Source organism: Nomia melanderi, chromosome 13, assembly GCF_051020985.1.
Source record: "Nomia melanderi isolate GNS246 chromosome 13, iyNomMela1, whole genome shotgun sequence".
Taxonomy (NCBI): domain Eukaryota; kingdom Metazoa; phylum Arthropoda; class Insecta; order Hymenoptera; family Halictidae; genus Nomia; species Nomia melanderi.
Genome location: NC_135011.1, coordinates 1,345,514 through 1,367,764, shown reverse-complemented (window position 1 = coordinate 1,367,764; position 22,251 = coordinate 1,345,514). Strand labels below are relative to the sequence as shown.

General features: G+C 52.8%; 4 protein-coding genes across 7 annotated transcripts; 2 read left to right on the top strand and 2 right to left on the bottom strand.

Annotated features, from left to right (window-relative positions):
• The first annotated feature begins 10 nt into the window (after positions 1-10).
• LOC116433419 (uncharacterized) lies at positions 11-2,511 on the top strand. 2 transcript variants are annotated; one of them, XM_076373088.1, is made up of 7 exons: positions 11-519; positions 590-703; positions 771-1,077; positions 1,461-1,622; positions 1,687-1,899; positions 2,083-2,270; positions 2,323-2,511. In XM_076373088.1, the coding sequence occupies exons 1-7, from the start codon at positions 110-112 to the stop codon at positions 2,507-2,509; spliced, it is 1,581 nt and encodes a 526-aa protein (XP_076229203.1). In that variant the 5' UTR covers positions 11-109; the 3' UTR covers positions 2,510-2,511. The 2 variants fall into 2 exon arrangements, with proteins under 2 accessions (XP_076229203.1, XP_076229204.1); XM_076373089.1 differs by lacking the exon at positions 2,323-2,511 and having other exon boundaries at positions 1,993-2,125.
• An 85-nt stretch (positions 2,512-2,596) lies between these two features.
• Positions 2,597-6,640, bottom strand: Tsf1 (transferrin 1). Its single transcript, XM_031991467.2, has 9 exons — positions 6,416-6,640; positions 6,114-6,343; positions 5,405-5,708; positions 4,986-5,335; positions 4,423-4,909; positions 3,811-4,090; positions 3,680-3,741; positions 3,064-3,353; positions 2,597-2,780 (listed from the first exon to the last, which is right to left on the bottom strand). Exons 1-9 carry the CDS (start codon positions 6,507-6,509, stop codon positions 2,691-2,693), a joined length of 2,187 nt encoding a protein of 728 aa, XP_031847327.1. The 5' UTR covers positions 6,510-6,640; the 3' UTR covers positions 2,597-2,690.
• Positions 6,641-6,800: 160 nt separating this feature from the next.
• Positions 6,801-17,989, bottom strand: LOC116433418 (uncharacterized). Its single transcript, XM_076373347.1, has 19 exons — positions 17,910-17,989; positions 17,608-17,779; positions 16,908-17,179; positions 16,561-16,567; positions 16,189-16,328; positions 15,430-15,796; positions 14,815-15,151; positions 13,803-14,062; positions 13,499-13,735; positions 12,696-12,961; positions 12,410-12,623; positions 11,818-12,164; positions 11,637-11,763; positions 11,225-11,517; positions 10,853-11,037; positions 9,404-10,011; positions 8,057-8,476; positions 7,914-7,994; positions 6,801-7,856 (listed from the first exon to the last, which is right to left on the bottom strand). Exons 1-19 carry the CDS (start codon positions 17,933-17,935, stop codon positions 7,530-7,532), a joined length of 4,686 nt encoding a protein of 1,561 aa, XP_076229462.1. The 5' UTR covers positions 17,936-17,989; the 3' UTR covers positions 6,801-7,529.
• Positions 17,990-18,883: 894 nt separating this feature from the next.
• Positions 18,884-21,717, top strand: LOC116433411 (uncharacterized). Of its 3 annotated transcripts, none has more exons than XM_031991479.2 (3): positions 18,884-19,664; positions 21,152-21,448; positions 21,509-21,717. In XM_031991479.2, exons 1-3 carry the CDS (start codon positions 18,884-18,886, stop codon positions 21,715-21,717), a joined length of 1,287 nt encoding a protein of 428 aa, XP_031847339.2. The 3 variants fall into 3 exon arrangements, with proteins under 3 accessions (XP_031847339.2, XP_031847340.2, XP_031847338.2); XM_031991480.2 differs by having other exon boundaries at positions 18,884-19,676; positions 21,152-21,433; XM_031991478.2 differs by having other exon boundaries at positions 18,884-19,676.
• The last annotated feature ends 534 nt before the right edge of the window (positions 21,718-22,251 follow it).

Sequence of the window (22,251 nt, the reverse complement as noted above, 5' to 3'; positions counted from 1 at the left end):
GTCCGCGCGCCGGCGAGGATCGACGAGCGGCCAGTGAACGAACAGAGTGAGCCAACGAACCAGCGCGAAACCTATCCGGTTGGATCCGATTAAATGGTCGAGGAACGCGATGCCGATCTTCCCGCGAGCCGCCCTCCGCGCGAAAACCTCCGCGCCGTCGAAGGAGCACGCGTTGCCGAGCGGCAAGGAGAACGAGTGTCCCTCGTCGAGCGCGCTGGGCAATCGGAGAGTGATCGTCCCTAGGCGACGCGCGTCCTTGTGCTCGAACGACGATCGAGGAAGGAAACCGGTAAACTCGATCGCCGAGTGCTTCTCCTCGAAGAAGTCGCAGTTCCGCGTCCACTGCGACGAGATCGTCGCGCGACCGCGTCGCGGTCCCGCCGATCCGACGAGAAATGATCGAAATGAACCGATCCCGCCGGTCGAGAAGCTGCGCGAGCCATCGAGAAAATGCCCGCCGAACCTCCGCCCGCGGGAAGGCAGGAAGCTGTTGCCCTCGAAGATTCCGCGTCTCGTCAGGTAAGACATAGATCGGTTCGATCGACTCTCGAGCACATCGGAATTGACGGTTGCCCGCGTGTTCCGACAGCGGCGCGGTCGGCGTCGAGAGGACCGCGTTCAACGACCGAACGGTCACGTTGCAGCGAGCCAAGCTGCCGGTCGTCAGCGAGAAGCTGGGATCCGTCGCGACCGACGGGAACAGGTACGTTTCGACGCGTTGCTCTCGCCGTTGATTGTGATACTCGTTTCTGCTTTCTGTGTCGCGTTAGGGTCAAGTTCGCGGGGAACGTCGATTCGATCGGTTCGATCGCTCGGCCGAAGAGCACGAGCACGCCGAAGGATGCGGAAGCGTCGCCGATCCCGGTTACCGTTCGCGTCGCGTCCGCCAGGAAGCCTTCGAAGCCGTTGTCCTCGTTCGCTGGCGAGTTGGTCTGCAACGCGGACTATCACGCCGATCTGCCGATCATCGAGCGCGAAAGGGAGGAACGAGCGCCTCCACTCTCCGACAGCTTCCTTAAACAGCACGTGAACGCCGAGCAGAGAGCGCTGGTTGTTGCGTTCATGCTGCACTTGGGGGTGAGAGCTGGTGAACGTACTGTCGGTTGCTGGGAACTTGGCACTCGTGACGTCATGAATTTCACCACAGACGAGTGTCAGGTTCGTCGCGACGACGGCGCTTCTAACCCTTTGCGAACGAACGCCGACATCTCGGAGAGATGACACGTTCATATTTAGACTGAGTCGCAGAATGATTTAATTACTCGGACAGCAAGAGATTAGTATTCGAGTGCAAAGGGTTTATGAACTAGATGGTTCCTTTATTATTTTTATTTTCCAACCAAGATCACCATGTCCCAACCGCAATTCAAATCTCGATGTCTCCAACGGTTTAAAATTTCCATCAAACTTTGTTGGTTCTGTCAATCGAATCGTCTAACGATCGCCGCGACTGTTCGCAGACGCACTGCCGGTACTCCTCGCGCGTCGTCTACCAAGCGGTGAAGCTGTTCGACGCGGCTATCGACAAGATACGAGTGGACACTGGATCCGTGCAGCTGACGGCGTTGAGCAGCCTGTGGATCGCGCTCAAGACGCGAGGGAACTGCGACAAGATACCCACGGTAGGCAAGAGAGACTTTACCTTGACTTTACCTTGACTGAACCGAGTCTTTATCTCGTCCGTAGGCGTCGACCATGATAAGCCTCGCCAAGGACCTCTACGCTGGACGGGAGGACCTGCTGATCCGCTTCGAGAGGAAGATCCTGCTGGCTCTGGACTTCGGCGTTTCTTTCGCCGACGCCTACACTCTCCTCGCCTACCACATGATCAACTACAAACGCTGCGCGGACGCGTCGCAGGAAACGTTCGAGTTCCTCTACTATGCTGGCGGTTACGCGGTGAGAATGCATCTTGCACAGATAGATAAATGCTGAACGCTAGGTTCACGGAACGAGTCAATCTGACGCAGACTGAATTTTATAAACATTTAGTGCGAACATCGATAGTGATTACGAGTATTTCCAGCGCAAAGGTTGAACAACGTGGAACGAAACGAGAACCGAAAGAGATCGTGCTTTCAGATCGACCTGACCCTGCTGGACGAGCAGTTCTGCCGAACGGCCGTGCGCCTGGTCGCTCTGACGGCGGCCGAACTGGTCCTCGGCATCGTGCTGGACACCGCCAACGGGACCGACGAGCCCTCGAGGAGCCCGCGATGGCTGTTCTGGAGAGGTCTGCTGTACGCCGCCGGCGCGCGTTCGGGCGACAGGTCAGTGCCGCCGCGCGAGTTCGATTCGTCCGGCGTTACAGGTTCGGGACAGGTTTCAGGACGAGGAGATCGACCGATGTCGCGTCGCGATGCTGCGGTGCGTCCTAATGTCCGCGCGGAGGAACTTCCGTTTCGAGGTGGTGTACAAAAAGTACAGCCGCAGCAGGTACGGTCGGATAGCGGAGTCCTTTCTCGGGCGAGCGTCCACGGTGCCGCTGCTCGAGACCTTCGACCCCTAGGAAGACAGTTCGCGCGCAGCCGCTGCGAACGCGGTAACTTTCGGTTTTGTAGCACGACGGGACGTCGAATAAATGGGAACAGTCTGGTTGCATTTACATGTGTATAGCTTTATTCGTTCACTGTGTCGCGTACAATCGCTGCCCGGTAGTGTCCTCCTCCGTGTCACCGTTGGTCCGTCCGTTATGCCGATCCGTACGCGTTACGCGTCTCCTGCCACTCGGACCACTTGTCCCAGGACTTGTCCACCGACACCAAGCCCCGCGTGTCGTCCTGAAATCGAGACCGAAATTGGTATCCAGATCGCGAGCGTGATACTCACCGTGCTGCGACAGCACGGTTAACGCGTTGCGTGCGGCGCCATTTTGCTATACTTTCCGCTCAGGCAGCGCGCGAGCATTCGATGCCGAACGCTAAACTAGACCGCGCGACACAGCGCAGCAGACGATTCCTTTTTTCACTGTTTCTTTTGTCGTTTGCACTATGACAATGGTGCAGGCAAACTGTCAGTCCCTAGGGATTGACGTAGCACTCAACGTGTTAACGGAAGCGTTACCTTGAACAACGCGTTGCTGACGCCGCCCCAAGGGCCGAACAAGCGCAGCAGATCCGGCCGCTTCGCGTAGAGGCTGCTCGCGGCCAGCGTCGCGTGGGTCAGTTCCTCCAGAGCGTTCACGGTCTTGCCGGAGCTGACGATCACCCGAGGCGGCTCTATGCCCCAGTTGCATCCTTTCCATCCGTCGACGGGCGCGCGCGCGTCATTCGGGCACAGCAGCTCGAAGTCGGTGCTCTTCGCTTCCTTCTGGCGACCGGCGTCCGCCGTGTCTTTGTCTTTGTCGGTCTCGTCTGCGAAACGAGAACGGTTTAGCTCTGCGACGCTGTTACAAGGCATTTGCTTCCAAAAATGGTTGCAAACGGGTTTCGAATGAAGTCGCGTGTAAGGCTTGTTTAGTAGAATTTGTCGCCTTTTAGCGTTGGAAAGACTAATGTAGAATCAAGATTAGCTGCGAGCTAATTAAAAAAGAAAAACTAAAGCGAAACAAAGAATTACATGTTCGCCTCAAAAAATGAATAATCCATCGTAAGCACCATTAAGAGTTTTAAGATGACGTTTGTACTCATCAAACACAGTTAATTTTAACCAAATAACTCGTATCGAGCATGATACTCACCGAGTTGCGAGAGCACGGTTAACGGCAAGAACGCCACGTCTCCCTTGTCCGCCATCAAACATCTGAAACAAGCGATCACGATTCGATATCGGGAATTCGAGCCCGGAACATTCGACGACGTATATACTCACGCGAGGGCTCCTGCGCCGCCTCTGAAAGCTTCCGCTTCGGACGGCTTGCATTTGGTGGCGTTACGGATTCGATCGTCGTTGGCCGCGACGCTTCCGACGCACTGCTGGCACAGCTTCGAGTCAACGGGCGCGCCCGGTGCGCAGGATCCGTTGAAGAAGCTGTCCGCCTCGTCCTCGTTGCGTATCAGACCCTGCTGCTTCAGGACGTGCATCGGCGCGGTCCATCCGGCGAAGTCGCCCTTGTAGCCGCTGTGGCAGGACCGCTTGCCCTGCAGATCGGCTGGAAAGAAGTCAAGCTGTCAGACAGTCCGGACGTCGAAGGGAAATATCAAAACGAATGCTCGAACAATAGAGAAACAGGAAAGAATTTACCGATCTTTCGCTGTTTTAGTAATTGAATCATTTGTTCGAAACTTAGGGTTAACCGACTGGACTGAAGGTTCTTATTGTTACGAAAAAACTACCAAATGTACAGCTGAGTCTTAGAAAAGATAAAAGGTGTATACAAAACTAAAACTACGGTGGTTTAAGGGAACGAAACGTAAGGCCATAAGTGGCCTTAACGATCTCCATCCTGGGAAATCGTGGACTTCAACCGAAGCATCCGCTCACCGAGTTTGCTGATCGGAGAGGACTTCTTGACCACCGCGACCGCCGGTCTCTCGCCGTTCTTGGTCGTGCCGGGGCCGTAGGTCTCCGCGGCGACCGGCTGCGCGTTGACGTCCCGGATCGCCTGCAGCACGGCGCCTCCGTCGAGGACCACCAGGTCGGCCTTTCCTTCCTGCAGAGCCTTCAGACACGCGGCCTGGTCCTTCTCGCGCACGCACTCGAACTTAGGCCGCACCTCCCTGGTGAACGCGGCTCGGCTGAGGCCGCGACACTTGTCCAGCGCGGTGTCGCTCCAGACGCACCACTTCGCGAGTTTCCCGACCGCGCCGGAGTTCCTCTCGATCACGTCCTTGTACTTGGCGTTGGTCAGGTGGTCGCCGGGTCGTTCGAGCGGCGCCGGAACGGCCAGAGTCTTCGGCTCCAGCAGCATGATGTCCTTCCACCAGTCGGCCTTCTCCTCTTCTCCCAGTTTGCCGAGGTCCGTCAGTTCCTGCGGCGCGAAGCGGAGGATCAGAGAAGCGTAATGTACACCGACGATCGTCAACCGGATTACCATCGACCCTCACCTTCTGCAGGGCTTTCACGTTGTCCGGCTTGGTCGCGAGGTCGTTGGTCATGTAGCCTTGCCAAGGTCTGGCCGCCCAGGTGCACGGCTTCGTCTCCGCGTCGATGGGCACCTTGCTGCCGTCCGGGCAGAAGTATCGATAATCCGCGGGGTTCTCGGCCGTGGGGACCGCGGGGGTCACGCCGACCGGCAAGCCGAAGAAGCGTTTCACGTAGATGACCTTGGTCCAGGCGACCTGGCCGCCGTTGTGCGCTAGGCAGCGCAGCGCGCCCTCGTAGCCCGAGTAGATGTCCGGGTAGTCGCAGACCTCCGGCTTCTCGCAGAGTGCGCACATGTTGGCGTACGTTTCCTCTGGCGAACGAAGGCGACGTGATAGTGTGTGAAGTGTAAATTGATTGATAAGGAGCGAAGAGGACTTACTTAGACGTCGGTTGATCGCAGGGTCGGGGGACCAGGTGCCGACCAAGCAGCCCTTCGAGAAGACCGAGCTGAGCGCGCGCAGTTCGTTCTCGCGCGCGGAGTACTCCGGGTCGTGGAGGTTCGGCAGCACTCCCATGGCCGACAGCTTGGTGATCGGTATCTTGTAGCCGACGTTCCTGCCCACTCCCGTGTGGCAGGACCGCAGTCCGCGCAGACCCTGCACGTTGCTGATGTCCAGGTCCTTGTGGATCACCGCCACCGCCTCGTAGCGGAACACCGCGTCCGGCTCCTCCTTGGTTCTCACCTGCACACAACGCGACGCTTAGTAACTGAACCCTTTTAGGCATTTTGCGGAGTACGCGAAGAATGCCACGGGCCGATCTGATACGCGCGATTGTATGAATAGCTTTGTAAGGAACAAAATTGCGATTTCCTGGAGGAATATTTTACTGTTTATTCTTCTGAAACTTGAAGAATATGGAATGTTGTGCAGAGAAATTTTTAGTTATAGAATATGTATAGCGACGCCCTTCAATAGATCGGCCCGCTGGCACTAAAAGGGTGAAGATATAGTTCTGGCGTTGCTCGAACAAAGCGTGCCAGGGCGATACCGAAGATGCACCCTTAACCCATTCGAGACCAATTGCACACCGTGTTCGAAAAAGAATCGCCTCGACTGGGTTAATCAGAGCATCAGACGCTTGCTCACCTGTTCGACGACGGTGTACCCAGCGTTGGCAGCCAGCTCGTTGTCTTCGGCGGCCATGTACATGTCCTCCGGGTCTACGGCAACCACGTCCGCCTCCTTCCTGCCGACCTTATCGATGCACTCGTACCGGTCTCGGCCGGAGACGCAGGAGATCGGGATGCCCCTGAGGGCGGAGTCCTCGATCATCTCCTTGCACTCCTTCCAGTAAACCTCGGGCACGCAGATCGTGACTGCAGAGAAACCGGGATCAGTCCTGCTAATCGATTCTCCTGGATCCACCAGCGAGAGTATCGAGTACTTACATATCTTCCCGGACGGAGCGTAGGCGATCGCCTCCCCGAACAGCGCGATCGCGACCGCGAGGGCCACGATCGGCGCGACGATTCCCTGCTTCATCGCTGCGCGGAGGAACAATAGTTTCCTCGAGGACTGCGTATTCGTGTGTAGCGAGAGACTGTACGCGGGACGTGCAACTATCGGTAACGGCGCGGTCTATGCAGCACTATCGTTGTGTCCAGACGTTCTCTTTTATATACACGGCAAAACTCGTTTTCCAGTACCTGCCGCGCGGCGGAGGGCGGAGCGGGACTCTCGGGGAGAACAAACGGCCAGGAGGAAGAGGCGCGCACGGGGAAACGAGACGACATCGGAGGCTGACCTCGTCGCGTCGTTTTCCCTCTCGTTTTCTCCTCGGCGCTTGTTTGCTCCTACGTTTCGCGGGGAGTCGCGGCGATCTCGAGGGCCTCGCCGCCGGACGGCCGCCGCCGATTGGCCGGTCGGACGCGCCGCGCGTACGAGACGCGGGACGCGAGTCGCCTGCGAAACGGCTCGCCGTGGATTCCCCGTCTCTCGCGTGTCAAGGTCGAGATGCGCTCGCGGTTCGGGATTTATCTCGAAGCCACGGCGGCGCAGATAACCGGTCCCCGTAACAGTCGCAGCGGCGAAAACAAGCCTCGATAGTGGCGATGACCTACGACCTTGGGGAGCCCGCGCCGACCGTTCTGTCGCGGCGTCGCAAGCGGAAAACCAGACCGCGAGACGGAAAATCCAACGGTGCAGATAATCGCCGGGAATTCCCGGCTGATCGCGACTTATTGAATCAAATTGGAACTGGGTGTGACGATAACGACGCGAGCCGAGGTCAGGAGGAAGAGAATAAACGCTGACGAGCGCGGAGCTGCTTCGCGTACGTGAAACGACGATTATTCCTCGACGTTCCACGTCATTCTCCTTAGTTTCAAGAGTTCGACAGCTCCGTCCTCGCAACCGGGAACCCAGCCGCTCGCGAAAGTCTGCAAACTCGTTTGCGAATCGTCTAGAATTGAAACGGAAATTAAATCTCCGGCTTCCCCGCGTCCCGGCGGAAAGGACACGCGGCGAGTCGCCTATCAACGGCGACTCGGCTCGCGACTCGCCTCAGATCTTCAGTCTCGTCGTCAAGGTTGGATACGTTCTGAGCTTGGAAATTTCCAGCCGGCTCTCGAGAAGCAGCAGCTCCTCGAAGTGCTCGCGGACCGCTCGCGCGAGGCTCGCTTTCCTCCTTATCGCGCGCACTCGCCTCTTGCGGAAAGCGGCGGCTCTCGAGCGCAGGGGATCGCGGGCGGCCGTCGCAAGCTCGTCGATCTCGGCCCTCTCCCGATCGATCCGCAGGTTCATCTCGGAGTTCCTCCTACGCCAGGTGCGCGTCTCGCTCGCGACGCGCGTCAACCTGGCCCTCTCCCTCCGCGCCGTCCGCTCGAGGTGCTGAAACGGGAAAAGGTGATCGTCTGCAGCTGCTCGCCGCGTTTACCGGGCGCTCACCGATCGCCGCGCCTGCAAGCTCCTCTCGATCTTAGACTCCGGCAGCTCGGATCTCGCGCACAGCTGCACGATCTTGCTCGACTGCGAATCAACGGAACGAGAGATAAGGGACGGGGGAGATCGACGACGGACGCGATCGTTACCTTGACATTGGCCAGATCTTTGGCTCGCGCCCGCAGATCTTCCGCCGCCCGTTGGAGGCAGGCGAGTCGCCATTCCTCGCGCGAAGCGGTCCTCCGGAGGTTCACCAGCCGGCGCAGCTCGGTCAGTTTTCGCCGCCCGGTCGCCGCGATAGCCTCGGTCACGCGGCGGAGTTCGCGGCGCGGAATCAGCAACGCCTCCGCCCAGTCAGAGGTCGAGCCGCCGCTCGGCTGCTGCCGCAGCTGCCCGGTCCTCAGAAGCAACGGAACCTCCCGGTCGTCGAGCAGCTCGAGCAGCGCCTTCTCCAGACGCTGCACCGTCTCCTTGCGCCGGCTCGCCGCCGCGCGCGCGTTCGAGCAAGTCCTTCGACAGAACGCCACACTCTGTTCCGCTTCCGCCAGCTCGACCGCGCAGCTTCGCACCTGATTTAAGCGCATGATTTAAGCGACTTAGGAAGCTGACTTCGATCGAAGGACGTACGGAAGCGGTCTTTGTCACGGGAGGAGATTCGGACCGATTGGGAAAGGAAATCGCCGTTTCCATTGATGGCTCGTTAGACGGTGTGTAGCATCGAGTATGCGGCTCGTCGAATGGTTTGGTAATTAGACAACAGTGCCGTATAGTTGAGAATTTACCTATCGGCCGTTTCAATATTTTTATCAATTTCGAGAAGTCAGTCGCCAAATGGGAAGATTTTTAGTCTACCGTTTAATTGCTAGTCCTACATTAATGTAACAGTTTAGATATGTATAACACAAAGCCAAACTACAATGACAAAATCGAATTCCTTATTCTTTCTCGCGAGTTGCAAGTTTCGATTTGATTGATGTTTAACCCTTTGAACTGGGAAATATTTCTCTAGATATATTTAACGTTTTCTAACTAGACAAAGACGATGTTTTTTTAAATGAACTGAAAGAGAAATCACAAGTGAATCTCTTTTGTCCCAATGTTTCACACACCGGTGCATTACACATAGTTCAATATTAAATATCAAATTTATAGTTTTACTGCGTCTAATCAAGTGGCGACCGAGAGTCACCTCTCGAGTGCGAAGGGTTAAGCATATATTAACCCTGCACTCGAAATATTCAATACTTTCCAATTAGATGTAGGTGCTAGCTTTTTGTGTTAAATTCTTTGCCACCTTTGAGCCTAATATTCGGGAATTATTATAACATTGAGAAAACTCTGGTCCTCGCGCCGATATTTCGGCTCGTCCGTCAGCGGTGACGGCCGCGTCTGGGCCTGAACGGAACGACAAGCAAGTCGGGCTGGGCACTTATTTGCTCTTCCAAATCCGAACGCCTCATTTCACCGAAATGACATTCGTCCGCAAAGATCTCTACCTTGATCTCCGCCTCGATCTTCAATCTCCGTAGCGCGCACGCGTCTCGCCACTGGTCCGCCTCGATCCTGAACGGCGGGCTGTCCGGCATCGCGTCCAAATCCCGCACTCCTCGCAGATAGCCGAACCAGTCCCTCGGCAGCAGCTCCGACTCGCCCCGGTCGAGCACGCGTTCCGCGAGCTCGCGGAGGAACGCCGGCGACGTGCCGCACGCGGCGGCGGACACGGGCTTCGGCCGCTTCCGGTAATGCCGGAGCAGCAGCTCCGCCGCCATCGGCTGCTTCGACTCGAGCAGATCCGCCCGGAACTTCTCCTCGAGCAGCTTGTCTCGCTTGCGCAGGCTCTCGTACCGGTTCCGCAGCTCGGCCAGGCCGGCCTCGAATTGCTCGCACTCCGCGGCGAGGGCGCGCACCCTCCGCGCCGCCGGCGTCACCTGCAGCTCGACCGCGCTGCGGATCTCGCTCCTGCGTCGGGCAACGCGCCGGTGCCAGAGGATCGTCCAGGCGCCGACGAACCGGTCGAACAGCACCGATCGCTCCACGCGGATCTTCTCCGTCGCCAGATCCTTCAGCCGCGAGTCGAACGATTCCGCGCGGATACGGAACTCCTCTGGAAAAGGGGATGCGGAGGGGAATGTAGAGGACTAATGGGGTAACTGAGCTTATTAACCCTTTGCAATCGATATTTTTCATTGCAAGTACTCAGTACTTTCTGACTAAATGTTAACGATAGTTTTCGCAACTAACGCGATTGCTTATCTTATATAAATTAGATAAGCAATAAAATTACTCGATTTTTCACACATCCAAATTTTCCACTAAGAAGGAAACTAAAGAATTTAAAAATTAGTTACAGTTGCTGATAGATTACGAAACAACCTGGAGTGCAAAGGGTTAATAATGAAATGAGAAAGTATCGCACTGAACTGCGTGAACGATGACCGGTGCTTGATGGGAAATTAATGGGAGGGCTAATTAACGGTAGAACTACCGGATGGGTCGAAATGATTGATTCCTTTTCTAGTTATCGAGGTAACGGATGCTTCTCTGAGAAACTACTGGAGAAATTGATTTAATACAGAAACCACAGCTTAATTGCGAATTAATTGAAGTCTCGATAGTTGCGCCATTTAGTTTCTACGGAGAAATCTCAAAGACAGTTTGATCGTTTGGTAGTTCTAATGTTAAGAGATGGTGTGTTGAATAAGAGTGACAATATCCGACACGTTCGTTAGAGTGAATGTTCGTTCAGGAAACTTTAGCTTGCTGGAAGACAAGTAATCGAGGAAGTTGCGCAACCTACTTTCCCTCGACTGTTACAGCTTTCCTCCTTTATTACCTTCCGTCCACACTCATTCTTGCGTTCACGCTTCGCGAGAATGTTCGTGTAACTACGCTAAACGCTAGATACTACAGAACCGAGCGAAACGATCGCGGTTTCGTTGACCAACCTCTCGCTCGCTCGATCTTCTCCTCGAGCGTCGACCTGTACGCTCGACGGTCGGCTCGGAGCGCGCGCATCTTCTCCTCGTACGCGGCGACCGCCTCGGCGTCCTCTCTCGTGTATCCTCCGGCAGGTTCGCCTCGGATGAGGCAGTCCGGCACTGGAATGCTCCTCTTCGCGTTCTCCTCCAGTCTGAAAGCAACGCGGATCCTCGCGGTGTTTAACCCTTTGCGGACGAATGTCGACATTTCGAGACGGTCCCTTTGTACGAGTTACAGAACGAACCAAATCGACACCGATCAATCGAAGTTTTCCTCCCATACCGATCCCAGAGTCGACGACTGAATATTCTAAGATTCTCGATTCGCGATCGCCTTACCCGACTTCCAGCACGCCGTCCATCGTTCGCTCGAGCATCGATCGCCGGAACGCGTCGTCCTCCGACGGAGTTTTCGGCCTCGTCTCGACCTCAGCTTCGACTCTGCCTCCGTCGGACCGGCGGTTCTCCGTTCGCCATCTGGACGCGTCCAGGAGCTTGTCGGTCGCGTCCACGCGGAACGTCCGCATCAGTTCGTCGACGCAGCGGCGCGTTTCAGCAGCCAGCTCCGTCGCCGTGTCGGCCTCTTTCTCCTTCGCCGAGCGAATCTCCTCGAATAATCGGTTGAAGCGAATCTGCGCGGAGGGAGGCGACGTTCCATAGGAAAGCAAAAAGAGAAAGAGAGAAAGGATCCAAAAGACAGAGAAGAAAATCGAGGAAGAAAGAAAAGATCCAAAAGACCGAGCACTCTTACCTTCGCGTCGCGTTCGCGATCGGCCGCGAGGACGCTGGCCTCCCAGACTTGAACGTATCCGTGGCGCGACGCGAATCGGTTCCGCTCGACGTGGACCTCCGTCGGCTCCAGAGACTCTTCCTCGAACCTGAACAAACGAACGAACTCGCGATTCGATTCGACGAGAAGGACGATTCGTTACCTAACGATCGTCTCCTCGATTTTCTCGGAAAATCGGCACCAGGACAGCAGATCCTCGTCCTGCGGAGACACTCGTTGCAGAGGATAGTTGGCGACTTTCGCTTCGCTGAAGACAGACGAGACGCTGCTGGGCGCGACGAGCAGGTTATCGAGGAATCGCTCTCGCAGGAATCGACTCGCCCGATCGTACCGCTCGATTCGCTGCTCGCAGGCCCGCGACAGCCGTTCCTCCTCTGATTTAACCGCCGCCAGTTTACGCGACCGAGCCTCCTGGTCGAGATCGAACGCGCGGATCGGAAGTCTGGCTTCCGGCGGTTCCGCTTCGTTCGAATCGAGCAGCGCCGCGATCTGTGTCGAGGATACTTTGAAATGTACGAAGTCTTCGACAGATGTTAAATTAAATATTACTTAATTAATAGGGAATATGGGAACTACGTGCTCCCTTGCTGCTTCACTAATTAAATCATTTGTTCGCGACTTGACGACATTCAACTTTGATTGTACATCAAACTTCCAAACTTCGCCGCATCGAAGCGAATGGCGATTCGCCTCTCGAGTGCAAAGGGTCAAAGGGAAGCTTCGAAGCGACTCACCCGACGCTTCAACCCCTCGAAATCCTCGAGAATCGAGAGACGCGCGGAGAGGTCTCGCTTCTCCTCGGCAGCGTTCCGTTCGCGAATCTTCCCGTCTATCCACGTCTCGCTCTGCCAATCATCCGCCTCTGTCTTCGCGTCGGAAATCCAGCGCGAGTCTTCCAAAGATTCGAACTTCTCAATTCTGCTCGGTTTACCCTCCAACTCGATAATTCTACGGTAAAATAAAATAATCATAGGGAATCGATCTAAGTCTCGATTCCCTGACGAAGAGGCGAGTCTGTACCTGCTTGCCGTCAAGTCTCCGTTCCGGCCGAGGCAGATCACCTCGTCACCGACGAGCAACGCGGTTCGAGTTCCGCCCTCGCTCCCGTGATGAGCCGCAAATATCGCCCAGACGCGTCGCAAGTCCGCGACGTCTCGCACGACGACCGTGCCGTCGTAACCGCAGCTCAGTAAACAGTTGCCGCTGCGATGTAGGCCGACCTCGATGTTCCTGGCACGGTGCAGCGACGAAACTACGTCGCACAGCGTCGCTTCCCGGAACTCCGACTGCAATCGCGACGGAGTTTCATCGAGGAAATTGCGCTTCGACTTTCCTTGGCGTCTTATTTAACCCTTAGCACTCCAGATGATTTTGCAATCTATCAGCAACTGCAACTAATTTTTATAGTATCTCTAGTAAAAATGAAAAATGCTATAGCATTCCTTCGATCTTTTATTATCCTCGTTAGCACAGAATTTGGATGCGTGGAAAATGGAATAATTTTAGGGTAGTTTAAGATTCATTAAAATATTTAATATTACAACTGGTGCAGCATTGGAGCCTACAGAGTTCAAAGGGTTAATCAGGTGGAAGTATTAATCTTTAGCACTCCAGATGATTTTGTAATCTAGCAACTGCAACTAATTTTTATAGTATTCCTATCGGAAATTAGAAATGCAGCATTCCTTCGATCTTTTATTTTCCTCGTTAGCATAAAATTTGGATGCGTGGAAAATGGAATAATTTTAGGGTAGTTTCTTTGATTCATTAAAACATCTATATTGGAGCCTACAGAGTTCAAAGGGTTACTCCATAGAACTAACCTCGAGTTCGATGCGATGCAACACTTTCGACAGACGCGGCACCGCCAGAATCGACTTTCCCGCGGCGAACAGGCTCTCGTAAAGCAACGGCAACGTTATCACGTGATCCGGCACCGCGGTCTCGCGATAATCGCCGTTCAGCCGACAGGAGAACGTCGCGATCTCGCGACCGGCTGCCAGGACCACGGCTGTCGCCTCTGAGCGCGACTTCGACTCGTAAATCAAGAAGTCGACCACCTGAACGGAAGACAGCGAGGATCATCGATCAAGGATAAGTGACCTGAACGTGCATCGACGCGATTACCGGACGGCCGACGTTCAACGCGATCGCGACGTTCGCGCTCGTCGGCCCGAGAAGGAACAGCCTGCCGAGCTGAGACGAACCGACGCCGAGAAGTCCGCCGTTGTCGGAGAATTTCAGCGTGTCCAACGATTCCCTCTGCAGGTGAGCGCAGCACAGGATCCTGGGAGAGGAGGGCGTCGAGGTTTCGACCAGCAGACAATTGCCCGTGTCGCTGCACGTCGCTAGAAGCGGCCTCGAAGGATGCGAGACGAAGCGAGTCACTGAAACCGAAACGGACTTTCAATTTCGTTCTCCTCTCTTGTCTCGCCTCGTCGCTGTTCAGTGGACCAATCCACGTTACTTCACCCTAGATAATTAACATTCGTCTAAATAGCGTACCAAGACGCTAGTTTCACGAGTTCAGACGTGCTAGCAGATTTTTCATATTTACCAAGACTGCCAACGTTCATTCCGTACGCTTTTCTACTTTCTCGTTAAAATCTAGTAATATATCTCTTAACTTGAAATCAATTTAGTAACATAGCAACACTAATTTAAGTTAATCATCTAGGGTAGTGTTCAGTGTTTCCCATCTTCAGCAGAGCCTTGTCTTGCTCGTTCCCTTCATCTTCATATTTTAACCCTTCACTGACGAATGTCGGATTTTCAGATCAGATTCTCATATTTGGAACAGTGCGTAGCAAACGAATGATCTAATTACTCGAACAGCAATAGACCAGTACGTTCCCTTATTTTTATTCTTCATGCGATCTATATGGAATTTAGCTCCATCTGCTAAAGGTTCTGCACATTTCAAAAATCTTCGTCCGCAAAAGGTTAATACACAAGCAGTCAAATTGCAAGGAACCTTAGCATTCAGCATTCGAATTCCAAACCTATCGAATTATCAATTCCGAAACCCTAGCTCATTCGCATCTTCGCTAATAATAATACACTATCAACATCGACTGCGCCGTTGAAACACATTCGTCCGCTAGTACATTCCTCGCCGATCTCTTCACCACAACACTACCTTTTCCGTGATGACTCAGAGACGCGTTCGTCGCGGAGACGATCGCTCCCGTGGCGGCGTCGAGGATCAGCAGCCTGCACGCTCGGCTCAACGCCGCGACGTGCGGCGCGGGCAAAGCAGCGATCGCCTCGAAACCTTCGTCGTCCTTAACGAGCGTCTCGACGCGCGGCGCTCGATCCCGCGACGGCCCGACGATAACCAGAGTGCCGCCGCGCTCGTCGAGCAGAACGATCTTGTCGTCTCTGGGGTGGCTCTCCGCTCGCCTCGGGTACGACGGCAACGGCATCGTCCACACCGTTCTCCAGTCGCCTCCATCCGTCGGTCCTCTTCTGAAGAACTGTAGGATTTTTAACCTGTCAACCCTTTGCACTCGAGGGGCGCCTTTCAGTCGTTTGACTCGATCCAAGAAAATGACAAAACTTAAAATTCAGTATTAAATTTTTATATAACGCATCAGCGCATGGAACGTAGAAATAGAATAGTTGTCACTGAATTTATGCAAGGTGTTTCTTTATGTTAGTTGTAAAAAATATCATTGACGTTTCATCAGAAAATAATGAATATTTTCGACCGAGTGACAGAGCTCGAGAGGTCGAGCTGCGAAGAGTATATTACCGTGGCACGAATATCTTCCGAATTCCCGGCCGACTCGCCGGAAGCGACGACGAGCAGCGCTCCGTCCCTGTGAGCCACCAGCACAGGATCCCGCCGAGGTTTCCGGGACGACCGAACGATCGTTCGAACGCGACCGGCTTCGTCCTCGTCGATCTCGACGCACTCCACGTTGCCGAACCGGTCGCAGAGAAGCAACGTTCCGTCGGTGGTCCAGGAGACGGCGACTGGATCGCGATCGGAGATGGATCTCGTCTCGATGGGGAACAGTCGGACGATCTTCGAGCAGATTAGCACGCGGTAAATCGATACATTGCTCGTGCTCCCGGTGGACTTCCTTGCTACCAGCAGAGGCGAGTCCGGTGTGCATCTACGGAGGAATTGAGGATTCGCGGTTAACCCTTTGCACTCCAAGAATTTTCTATCAAACATACCCAACACACTTTCTTTGCACTCGAAAAATTTGTCACTAGAAATATTCAATTCATTTTTACGAGATATAGATGACATTTCCTTCAACTAACTTAACGAGAAATCTATTCATAAAATAATGTTAAATATGTAATTTTACAAATTTTATACGTCAATCAACTGCAACTGATTTTTATAGTATTGCTAGCGAAAATTAGGAATGCAACATTTCTTCGATCTGTTATTTTCCTTAGCACAAAATTTGGATGTGCGGAAAATCGAATGATTTTAAGGTAGTTTAAGATTCATTAAAATATGTAATATTGTAGCTGCTGCAATATTGGAGCCTACAGAGTTCGAAGGGTTAAAAAGATGAACAGTTCTCTTGCAAATCGTTGAATTCTGTTATCGACTGTCTTCCTCTGGCACACGGCGGAAGGAGAATGGGACAAACATTGTTCTCCAGTCGGACCGTCGCGGCAGTGGTATGACTGTTCTCAGTTGGACAGCACGGCGATGACCAGACTGGCGCACTGCGTTCTTAAGGAGAATGGGATCGACACTGTTCGCCAGTCCAGCCGTCGCCGCGCGGCTGTCCAGCTAGGAACGGCCATTCCACTCGCCGCGGCGGTCCGACTGGAGAACAATGTCAGTCCCATTCCCCTTACGGCGCGCACCAGATAGACATTGCGTTTTCTCACGCAGAATTCGACAGCGATTTACAAGAGAACTACTCATTTTTCACACATGGTTCCTTTCAGACAATTTCCCTTCGCGATGAGTAGAATACGATGGCTTCATCTGAATCTCATTTAACCCTTTGTTTGCCACGTAAACTCATCAAAACTACCATCTACTCGAAACATTTTTCAGTAACTAGAAACTGAGAAATTAAAATTCTTAATAATTGCTCCACTATCTTATATTTCATGTATCCAACGAAATTCGGTTTGTTCGGTCGTCAAAAGAATCAATGTCCAAGTTTCTGTAAAAAATGTCAGCCGAATTCGGGTGACGTGACAGTCAAAGTGTTATCACGCCACGAGGAGAAAGTAGAATGATACACTCACGTCAACGTCGCGCGAAACTCAACGGAAGGGTCCATAACAGTCGCGTCCGTCTCCGTGAGTCGTTCGCCGGTTCTCCAGTGCCAGAGGATGATCCGGAAATCGGGGTGGATCGTCTGGCCGAGCAAGTATTCGGTGCCAGCGAACGCGCAACACGAGTAACCGGTCGCCGCGTTGCTCTCGGCGCACCTCGCTATCCGTCGCAGCGACGGATAGACGAACACCGATATAAGAGGGTTCGACTTCCTCTCTACTAGAGAGAAGATCGGAGCCACCTGCGAACGTCAACAAGACGATCGGATCGATCTTGTACTTGACCCTTGCGTTACGATACATTTGTTAGAAGTATCGTTAGTAAAAGAAAATATTCCATGATCTTTCTATGTCCAGATTTAGTGCAAACCATACAATTGCTAACAAGAATAATAATGTTTCATTTGAACTTAACGCAACTCAATGACATTTCTGTTTGTTAAACCACATTAGAAACCTTCACCTGACACAATATTGTAAGGCAAGGGGTTAAAGCTGAGAAGACAGAGAGAAACTGGAGCACTTGCGACGAAGAGAATAAAATTCCTAATCTCGCTAACTTCATTCTCCCTCGTTACACCTTGCTTTGTTGCATATTCGGACATTCTTCCAGTTTCTTTGGCTCTTTTCAGCTTTGACGACAATCGAAGTCTGATCCATAATATTATACCGAGAGCCCGGCGACGCGAGACGCGCCGTCTCCTCTCTCGCGACCCTCGAATCTCTCGATGCGCGTCTCCCCGCTGCTCCAGTCGAAGAAGCGCGCGTACACGCCCGAGACGATCGCGATCGCGTCCCTCCCGACGAACGCGAAGTCTCGAGCTTCCCCGAACTTCGCCCATCTGTGGAAACGGGAAAGCGAAGGTGTTGAATATAATTATTTGTAAAAATTAACGACACAACGCTCGGCGCGTGCAATAAAAAGATGGCTGTCCTCGGGAAAAACAATGGACTGCGAGGACTGATACGTACGAGGTCTCCGCGCTCGAGTACCGCATGACTTCCCGGTGAATCTGAATCGACTGCGTCCACTGACCGCGTTCGCCGGCAACTTTCTTCGCAGCGGTTGCCGGGATACCTGGGAATCCTATCGATCACGCTACCATCGAGACACGGACGTTTCCCTTTCGTTCCCGTGTAAACTCCAAATGTCTTCGAATTGCTAGCAATGAAAGTTTATCAAAAATGAAAGTGGACTGTATACTCGCTGGTGTCAGAGTTCAATTATTCCCTTCGAAAAGGCTTTGGACTCTCACTCCTCGTATTGTTTTATAGACTTCGATGTAGTTTTTACCTTGAGTTGACACGTAGACTGCCAACTACGAGACAGCTGGCATTATCCTAGGACGCCGACTATGAGTTATCTCGTGAGAACTTTAACCCTTCGTACTCGAGAGGTCTCGCGGTCACTTGATTCGATACAAAACTATGAAGTTGAATATTTAATATAACAAGTTATCTCGTGGAAACTAAGAATAACATAATAAGATCGAATCAAATTAGCTTCTGGGAAACCTACAGTTTGGCAGTGAACGTGTCAAAGAATATTTCGGAGCACGATTTGCATGTCTAACAACCCGCGACCGAATTTTGCCACGGTGCACGTGTCTCGGTCGCGGCGGGAATGCGAACGCCGATCTTAGTAGGTCGATATCATCGTCGTAGGAGGGTTCGATGAATCGTGAGACCGTTATCGCGATAACGCACTCCGCATAACAATGTACCGACACCTTTCCGCGCTCGGGGATTTCCTCTCCTCGGATTTCCATCAGCCCATCGCGCTGCTCGAGCAAACACGACGTCGAGTTCCACCGACGAACCCGAGGAACCCGACGAAAACCTCACACTTCGATCTCCAAGACTCACGATAAGCTCTGTCCTCGACAAGCAGGTGACCGGGTGAAAAGAAAGCTCGGAAATAGGCCGAGCACCGCTACTCGCTTAATATGCCGGAGACGCGCGCGCGACGAGCGAAGCGTTCCCTTGCTCGGCGCGTCGGCGTCGCTCGAAAACTCAGAACACCGGGAATCGTTCGATCGCTAGGACCGCGAGTGAATCCCCTCGATCCAGTGTTGTTCACGAGGACCGTGATCGTTCCGAAAGGGAGAATGATCGTGTCGCTCGGTAAAAATTCGCGACTCTTTCGCGTTTGCCTCGCGCTGCTCTTGATTGGTCCGTCGAGCTGCGAGGACGCGGCGAACGCGACGTCGGTCGAGTCGACGGAGAAGATCGGCACGGTGCTCGGCGACGAGAAGCAAGGTTGGACGATCGCGACTGCGAAATCGAAATCGGCGACTCGATCGAGCTGGCCCAAAGACAGCTACCTCGAGGCGCTGCGGCACTCGCGCACCAGCACGGACCCTCGCGAGGGCCTCGTGTCGGCAGACGGAGACGCTCAGCAGAATAGTCCCAAGAATGGTCCCGCGAGCACCCGCGCGACGTCTCAGCGCAGGCGAGAGTACGTCCCCGGACCGGTCTACGTCGGCAAGGATTACGAAAGCTCGACGTCGCCGAGGATCGTTTACGGCGCGCCCGATCGGGACTCCTTCTCCATGGTCCCCAGCGATTCCTACAGCCTCCCGAGCCACGCTTCCGGCGATTTTCATGGGATACAGAACTCGTACGGCCCGCCGCAGTCGCAACCACCGCGCCCCGCGTACGGCCCGCCCAGCAATTATCCCGCGTACGCCGATTATACGCCTGCCGGATACGCGGCGTCACACCAAGGTGAGGGAAGAGGTATCGTATCGCGTTCGCGTTCAACTTTTTTTTTTAATAGTTTAACGCATTGAGCGCCGGACCGTGGAAACGAGGGGTTATGGGTATGCCGCTTGAGCGCCGGACCGCAATAATGTGGATTTCTGGATTTCTGTTTCTGGATTTGACGAATATGCAATTGAAATGTGTAATATTTTGAATATTTTACTTAGCTACTCATTGATCAGATACGAGCGAATGAAGCTGGCGCTCAGGCTTTAAATGTCGATTAAGTCGCCGCTCAATGTGTTAACCGTTTGAGTAACGAGGTTTTCAAGCCTTTGCAGTTGACAGTTTTTCGAAATTTTTTGTAACAGTATTGACACTGAGACTACAGTTCAATTGACTTTTTGAAATTCCTGTATAGAGACTCTGAGAATGTATCTGTTTAGACTTTAACTGATTCATAATTTGTCTTGCGTATTGCCAGATCAATTTCTTTAATAATTTCTCGGAGGAACATCTGTTCCCTTTAACCCTTTGCACTCGAGAAGCGCCTTCCAGTCGCCATTTGATTTGACCTAAGAACATTGTGAAATTGATAATTCGATATTAAATTTTATGTAACGTACGAACACATGGAACGTAGAAATAAAATAGTTCCGTCACTGAATTCATGCAAGGTATTTCTTTATGTTAATTGCGAGAGATATCATTGACATTTCATCAGAAAACAATGAATGTTTACTGAGACAAATATTCTCGAGTGCAAAGGGTTAACTGTAATCGGACGACGATGTGACTGAGTCACATTTGAACTTTTTACTTAAATTCTTTGATTATCTCATGTTGCATTTCCAAAAGTTCTTTTAAGATTTGCGTTTTATAAATAATCGTTCAATAACATAATCGTTCCTTTTGTTCTCATAAGCGACTGGGAATCGCAATAACCCATTCCTGATTTCTTCTGTCTGCAATTATTAATCCTTTGCTCTCGAGAGGTGACTCCCAGTCACATGATTCGATACAACAAAACTATAGAGTTGAATATTTAATATTTCAGATGAAATTTCGCATTGCTACGTGAAATAGTTAAATAAAACACCTCTGCTTAATTTATCTATGAATCATCGTTCAATTAGTTTCAAACAATGTCACCTGTATCTCGTCAGAAAACGTTGAATATTTCTAATGAAAAACTTCTAGTGTTTCTCGTCAGAAAACGTTGAATACTTCTAGTGAAAAACTTCCGAGTACAAAGGGTTCATACTGTTATACGTATTAATTCGTAATACGTAACAACGAAATACAAAATGCATTACTTCTATCACTCATACACAAAGAAAGTATCGCGACGTACACGCGTCGAGAAGTTCAGTACGCTCAGTATCGTTCAAACGCGTTTTCCCTGCGTGAAATCCGAACCCTTGAGACTCAAACGGTTAACGAAACTTCCGTCCGGAATCGCGATCGCTTATCGTGTTTCATTGATCACTAACCGATCGAGCGGCTTGCAGCGTACGGGCCGCCGGCGCCAGTTTACGGGAACGGATTGGGCCACGGAATGTTCGAGTCGCCGCACATCGTGCTGCCGACGGTGGACTTCTCTTGGCCGTTCGCGCTCAAGCTGAACGCCTTCACCGTGGCCAAGATCCTCCTGAAGCTGGTCATCTTCAAGATGATCGTCAAGTTCATAGCGGTCATTTGCCTGCTGCTCTTCATTCCGAAGCTCGAGATCAAGAAGGGCAACAAGAACGGCTCGAACAACAACGACGACGACGACGACGAGGACGAAGGACGTCAGTTTCTCGACGGTAATCGATATCTATTGCCTTTAGTTTTTCGATTTAATTGTTAACGATGCTTCGTTTCAGGCGACCTGCGGTTCTGGCAGCGACTGAACGCGTTGACGGCGTTCGTCAGCGACGCCGTCGACAAGTACCAGGCTCTGAACGAGGCCCGCTCCACCGTCAGCGACGAGTACAAGAGCTCGCGGAGACCGCATCGCGAGGACTGGCAAGACTACGCGTATCTTCTGAGGAGCTACGCGCTGGAGGAAACGGGACACTCGCACGCATCTTAGCGTCTAGTCGATCTAATATTTATTTCTCATCACCTATTTATTCATCGCTACCCGTATCCTCCGCGACTCGCTCGCGCGACTTGCCAAAGCCACGCCGTTCCGTTCGACTCGGCGTTTCGAACAGAAAATAAATGGAGATCCCCGAAAAAACACCGTCCCTGCACTCTCTCGCCCGAAACGTGCGCTCCTCGCCGAAAGAACCAAGAGAGGAAGACTCGCGCGGCAAACGAGGGGATGGCTAATCGCTTAATGACGCGCCGAATTGAGGCCGCTTACGAGACGCTTCCTCGAGGCATTGAAACGAGGTTACGCGGCGGTTTTTCCTGCGATTCCCTAACTTTTTCTAGATCGGCCGTTCGTCCCATCGCTCGCGTCTAAACAGCGAACGCTGCGCGCGGGGGGGTTCGAGGGGAAACGATTGCGCGAGGCTCGCGTCGCCATTGTTCGTCAATCTCGATCGTTGCGCCGGAATTGATTCGTCGGGCGAGAATGCAGCCCGAAAGACGAAGAGGCCGGGCCGGACGAATTAGTCGG

Excerpts from the sequence above, each read along its gene's own strand:
- LOC116433419 (XM_076373088.1), top strand. The coding sequence starts at position 110 with ATGCCGATCTTCCCGCGAGCCGCCCTCCGCGCGAAAACCTCCGCGCCG. Across the intron at positions 704-770 it reads GTCGCGACCGACGGGAACAG|GGTCAAGTTCGCGGGGAACG; the intron begins GTACGTTTCGAC and ends GTGTCGCGTTAG. Across the intron at positions 1,078-1,460 it reads CGTTCATGCTGCACTTGGGG|ACGCACTGCCGGTACTCCTC; the intron begins GTGAGAGCTGGT and ends GACTGTTCGCAG.
- LOC116433418 (XM_076373347.1), bottom strand. The coding sequence starts at position 17,935 with ATGCGGTACTCGAGCGCGGAGACCTC. Across the intron at positions 15,152-15,429 it reads CGGAAGATATTCGTGCCACG|TTCTTCAGAAGAGGACCGAC; the intron begins GTAATATACTCT and ends AAAATCCTACAG. Across the intron at positions 12,165-12,409 it reads TCGAGGGGTTGAAGCGTCGG|ATCGCGGCGCTGCTCGATTC; the intron begins GTGAGTCGCTTC and ends TCCTCGACACAG.
- Tsf1 (XM_031991467.2), bottom strand. The coding sequence starts at position 6,509 with ATGAAGCAGGGAATCGTCGCGCCGATCGTGGCCCTCGCGGTCGCGATC. Across the intron at positions 5,709-6,113 it reads GGTACACCGTCGTCGAACAG|GTGAGAACCAAGGAGGAGCC; the intron begins GTGAGCAAGCGT and ends CGTTGTGTGCAG. Across the intron at positions 4,910-4,985 it reads ACGTGAAAGCCCTGCAGAAG|GAACTGACGGACCTCGGCAA; the intron begins GTGAGGGTCGAT and ends TTCGCGCCGCAG.
- LOC116433411 (XM_031991478.2), top strand. The coding sequence starts at position 18,884 with ATGCCGGAGACGCGCGCGCGACGAGCGAAGCGTTCCCTTGCTCGGCGC. Across the intron at positions 19,677-21,151 it reads ACACCAAGGTGAGGGAAGAG|CGTACGGGCCGCCGGCGCCA; the intron begins GTATCGTATCGC and ends AGCGGCTTGCAG. Across the intron at positions 21,449-21,508 it reads AGGACGTCAGTTTCTCGACG|GCGACCTGCGGTTCTGGCAG; the intron begins GTAATCGATATC and ends GCTTCGTTTCAG.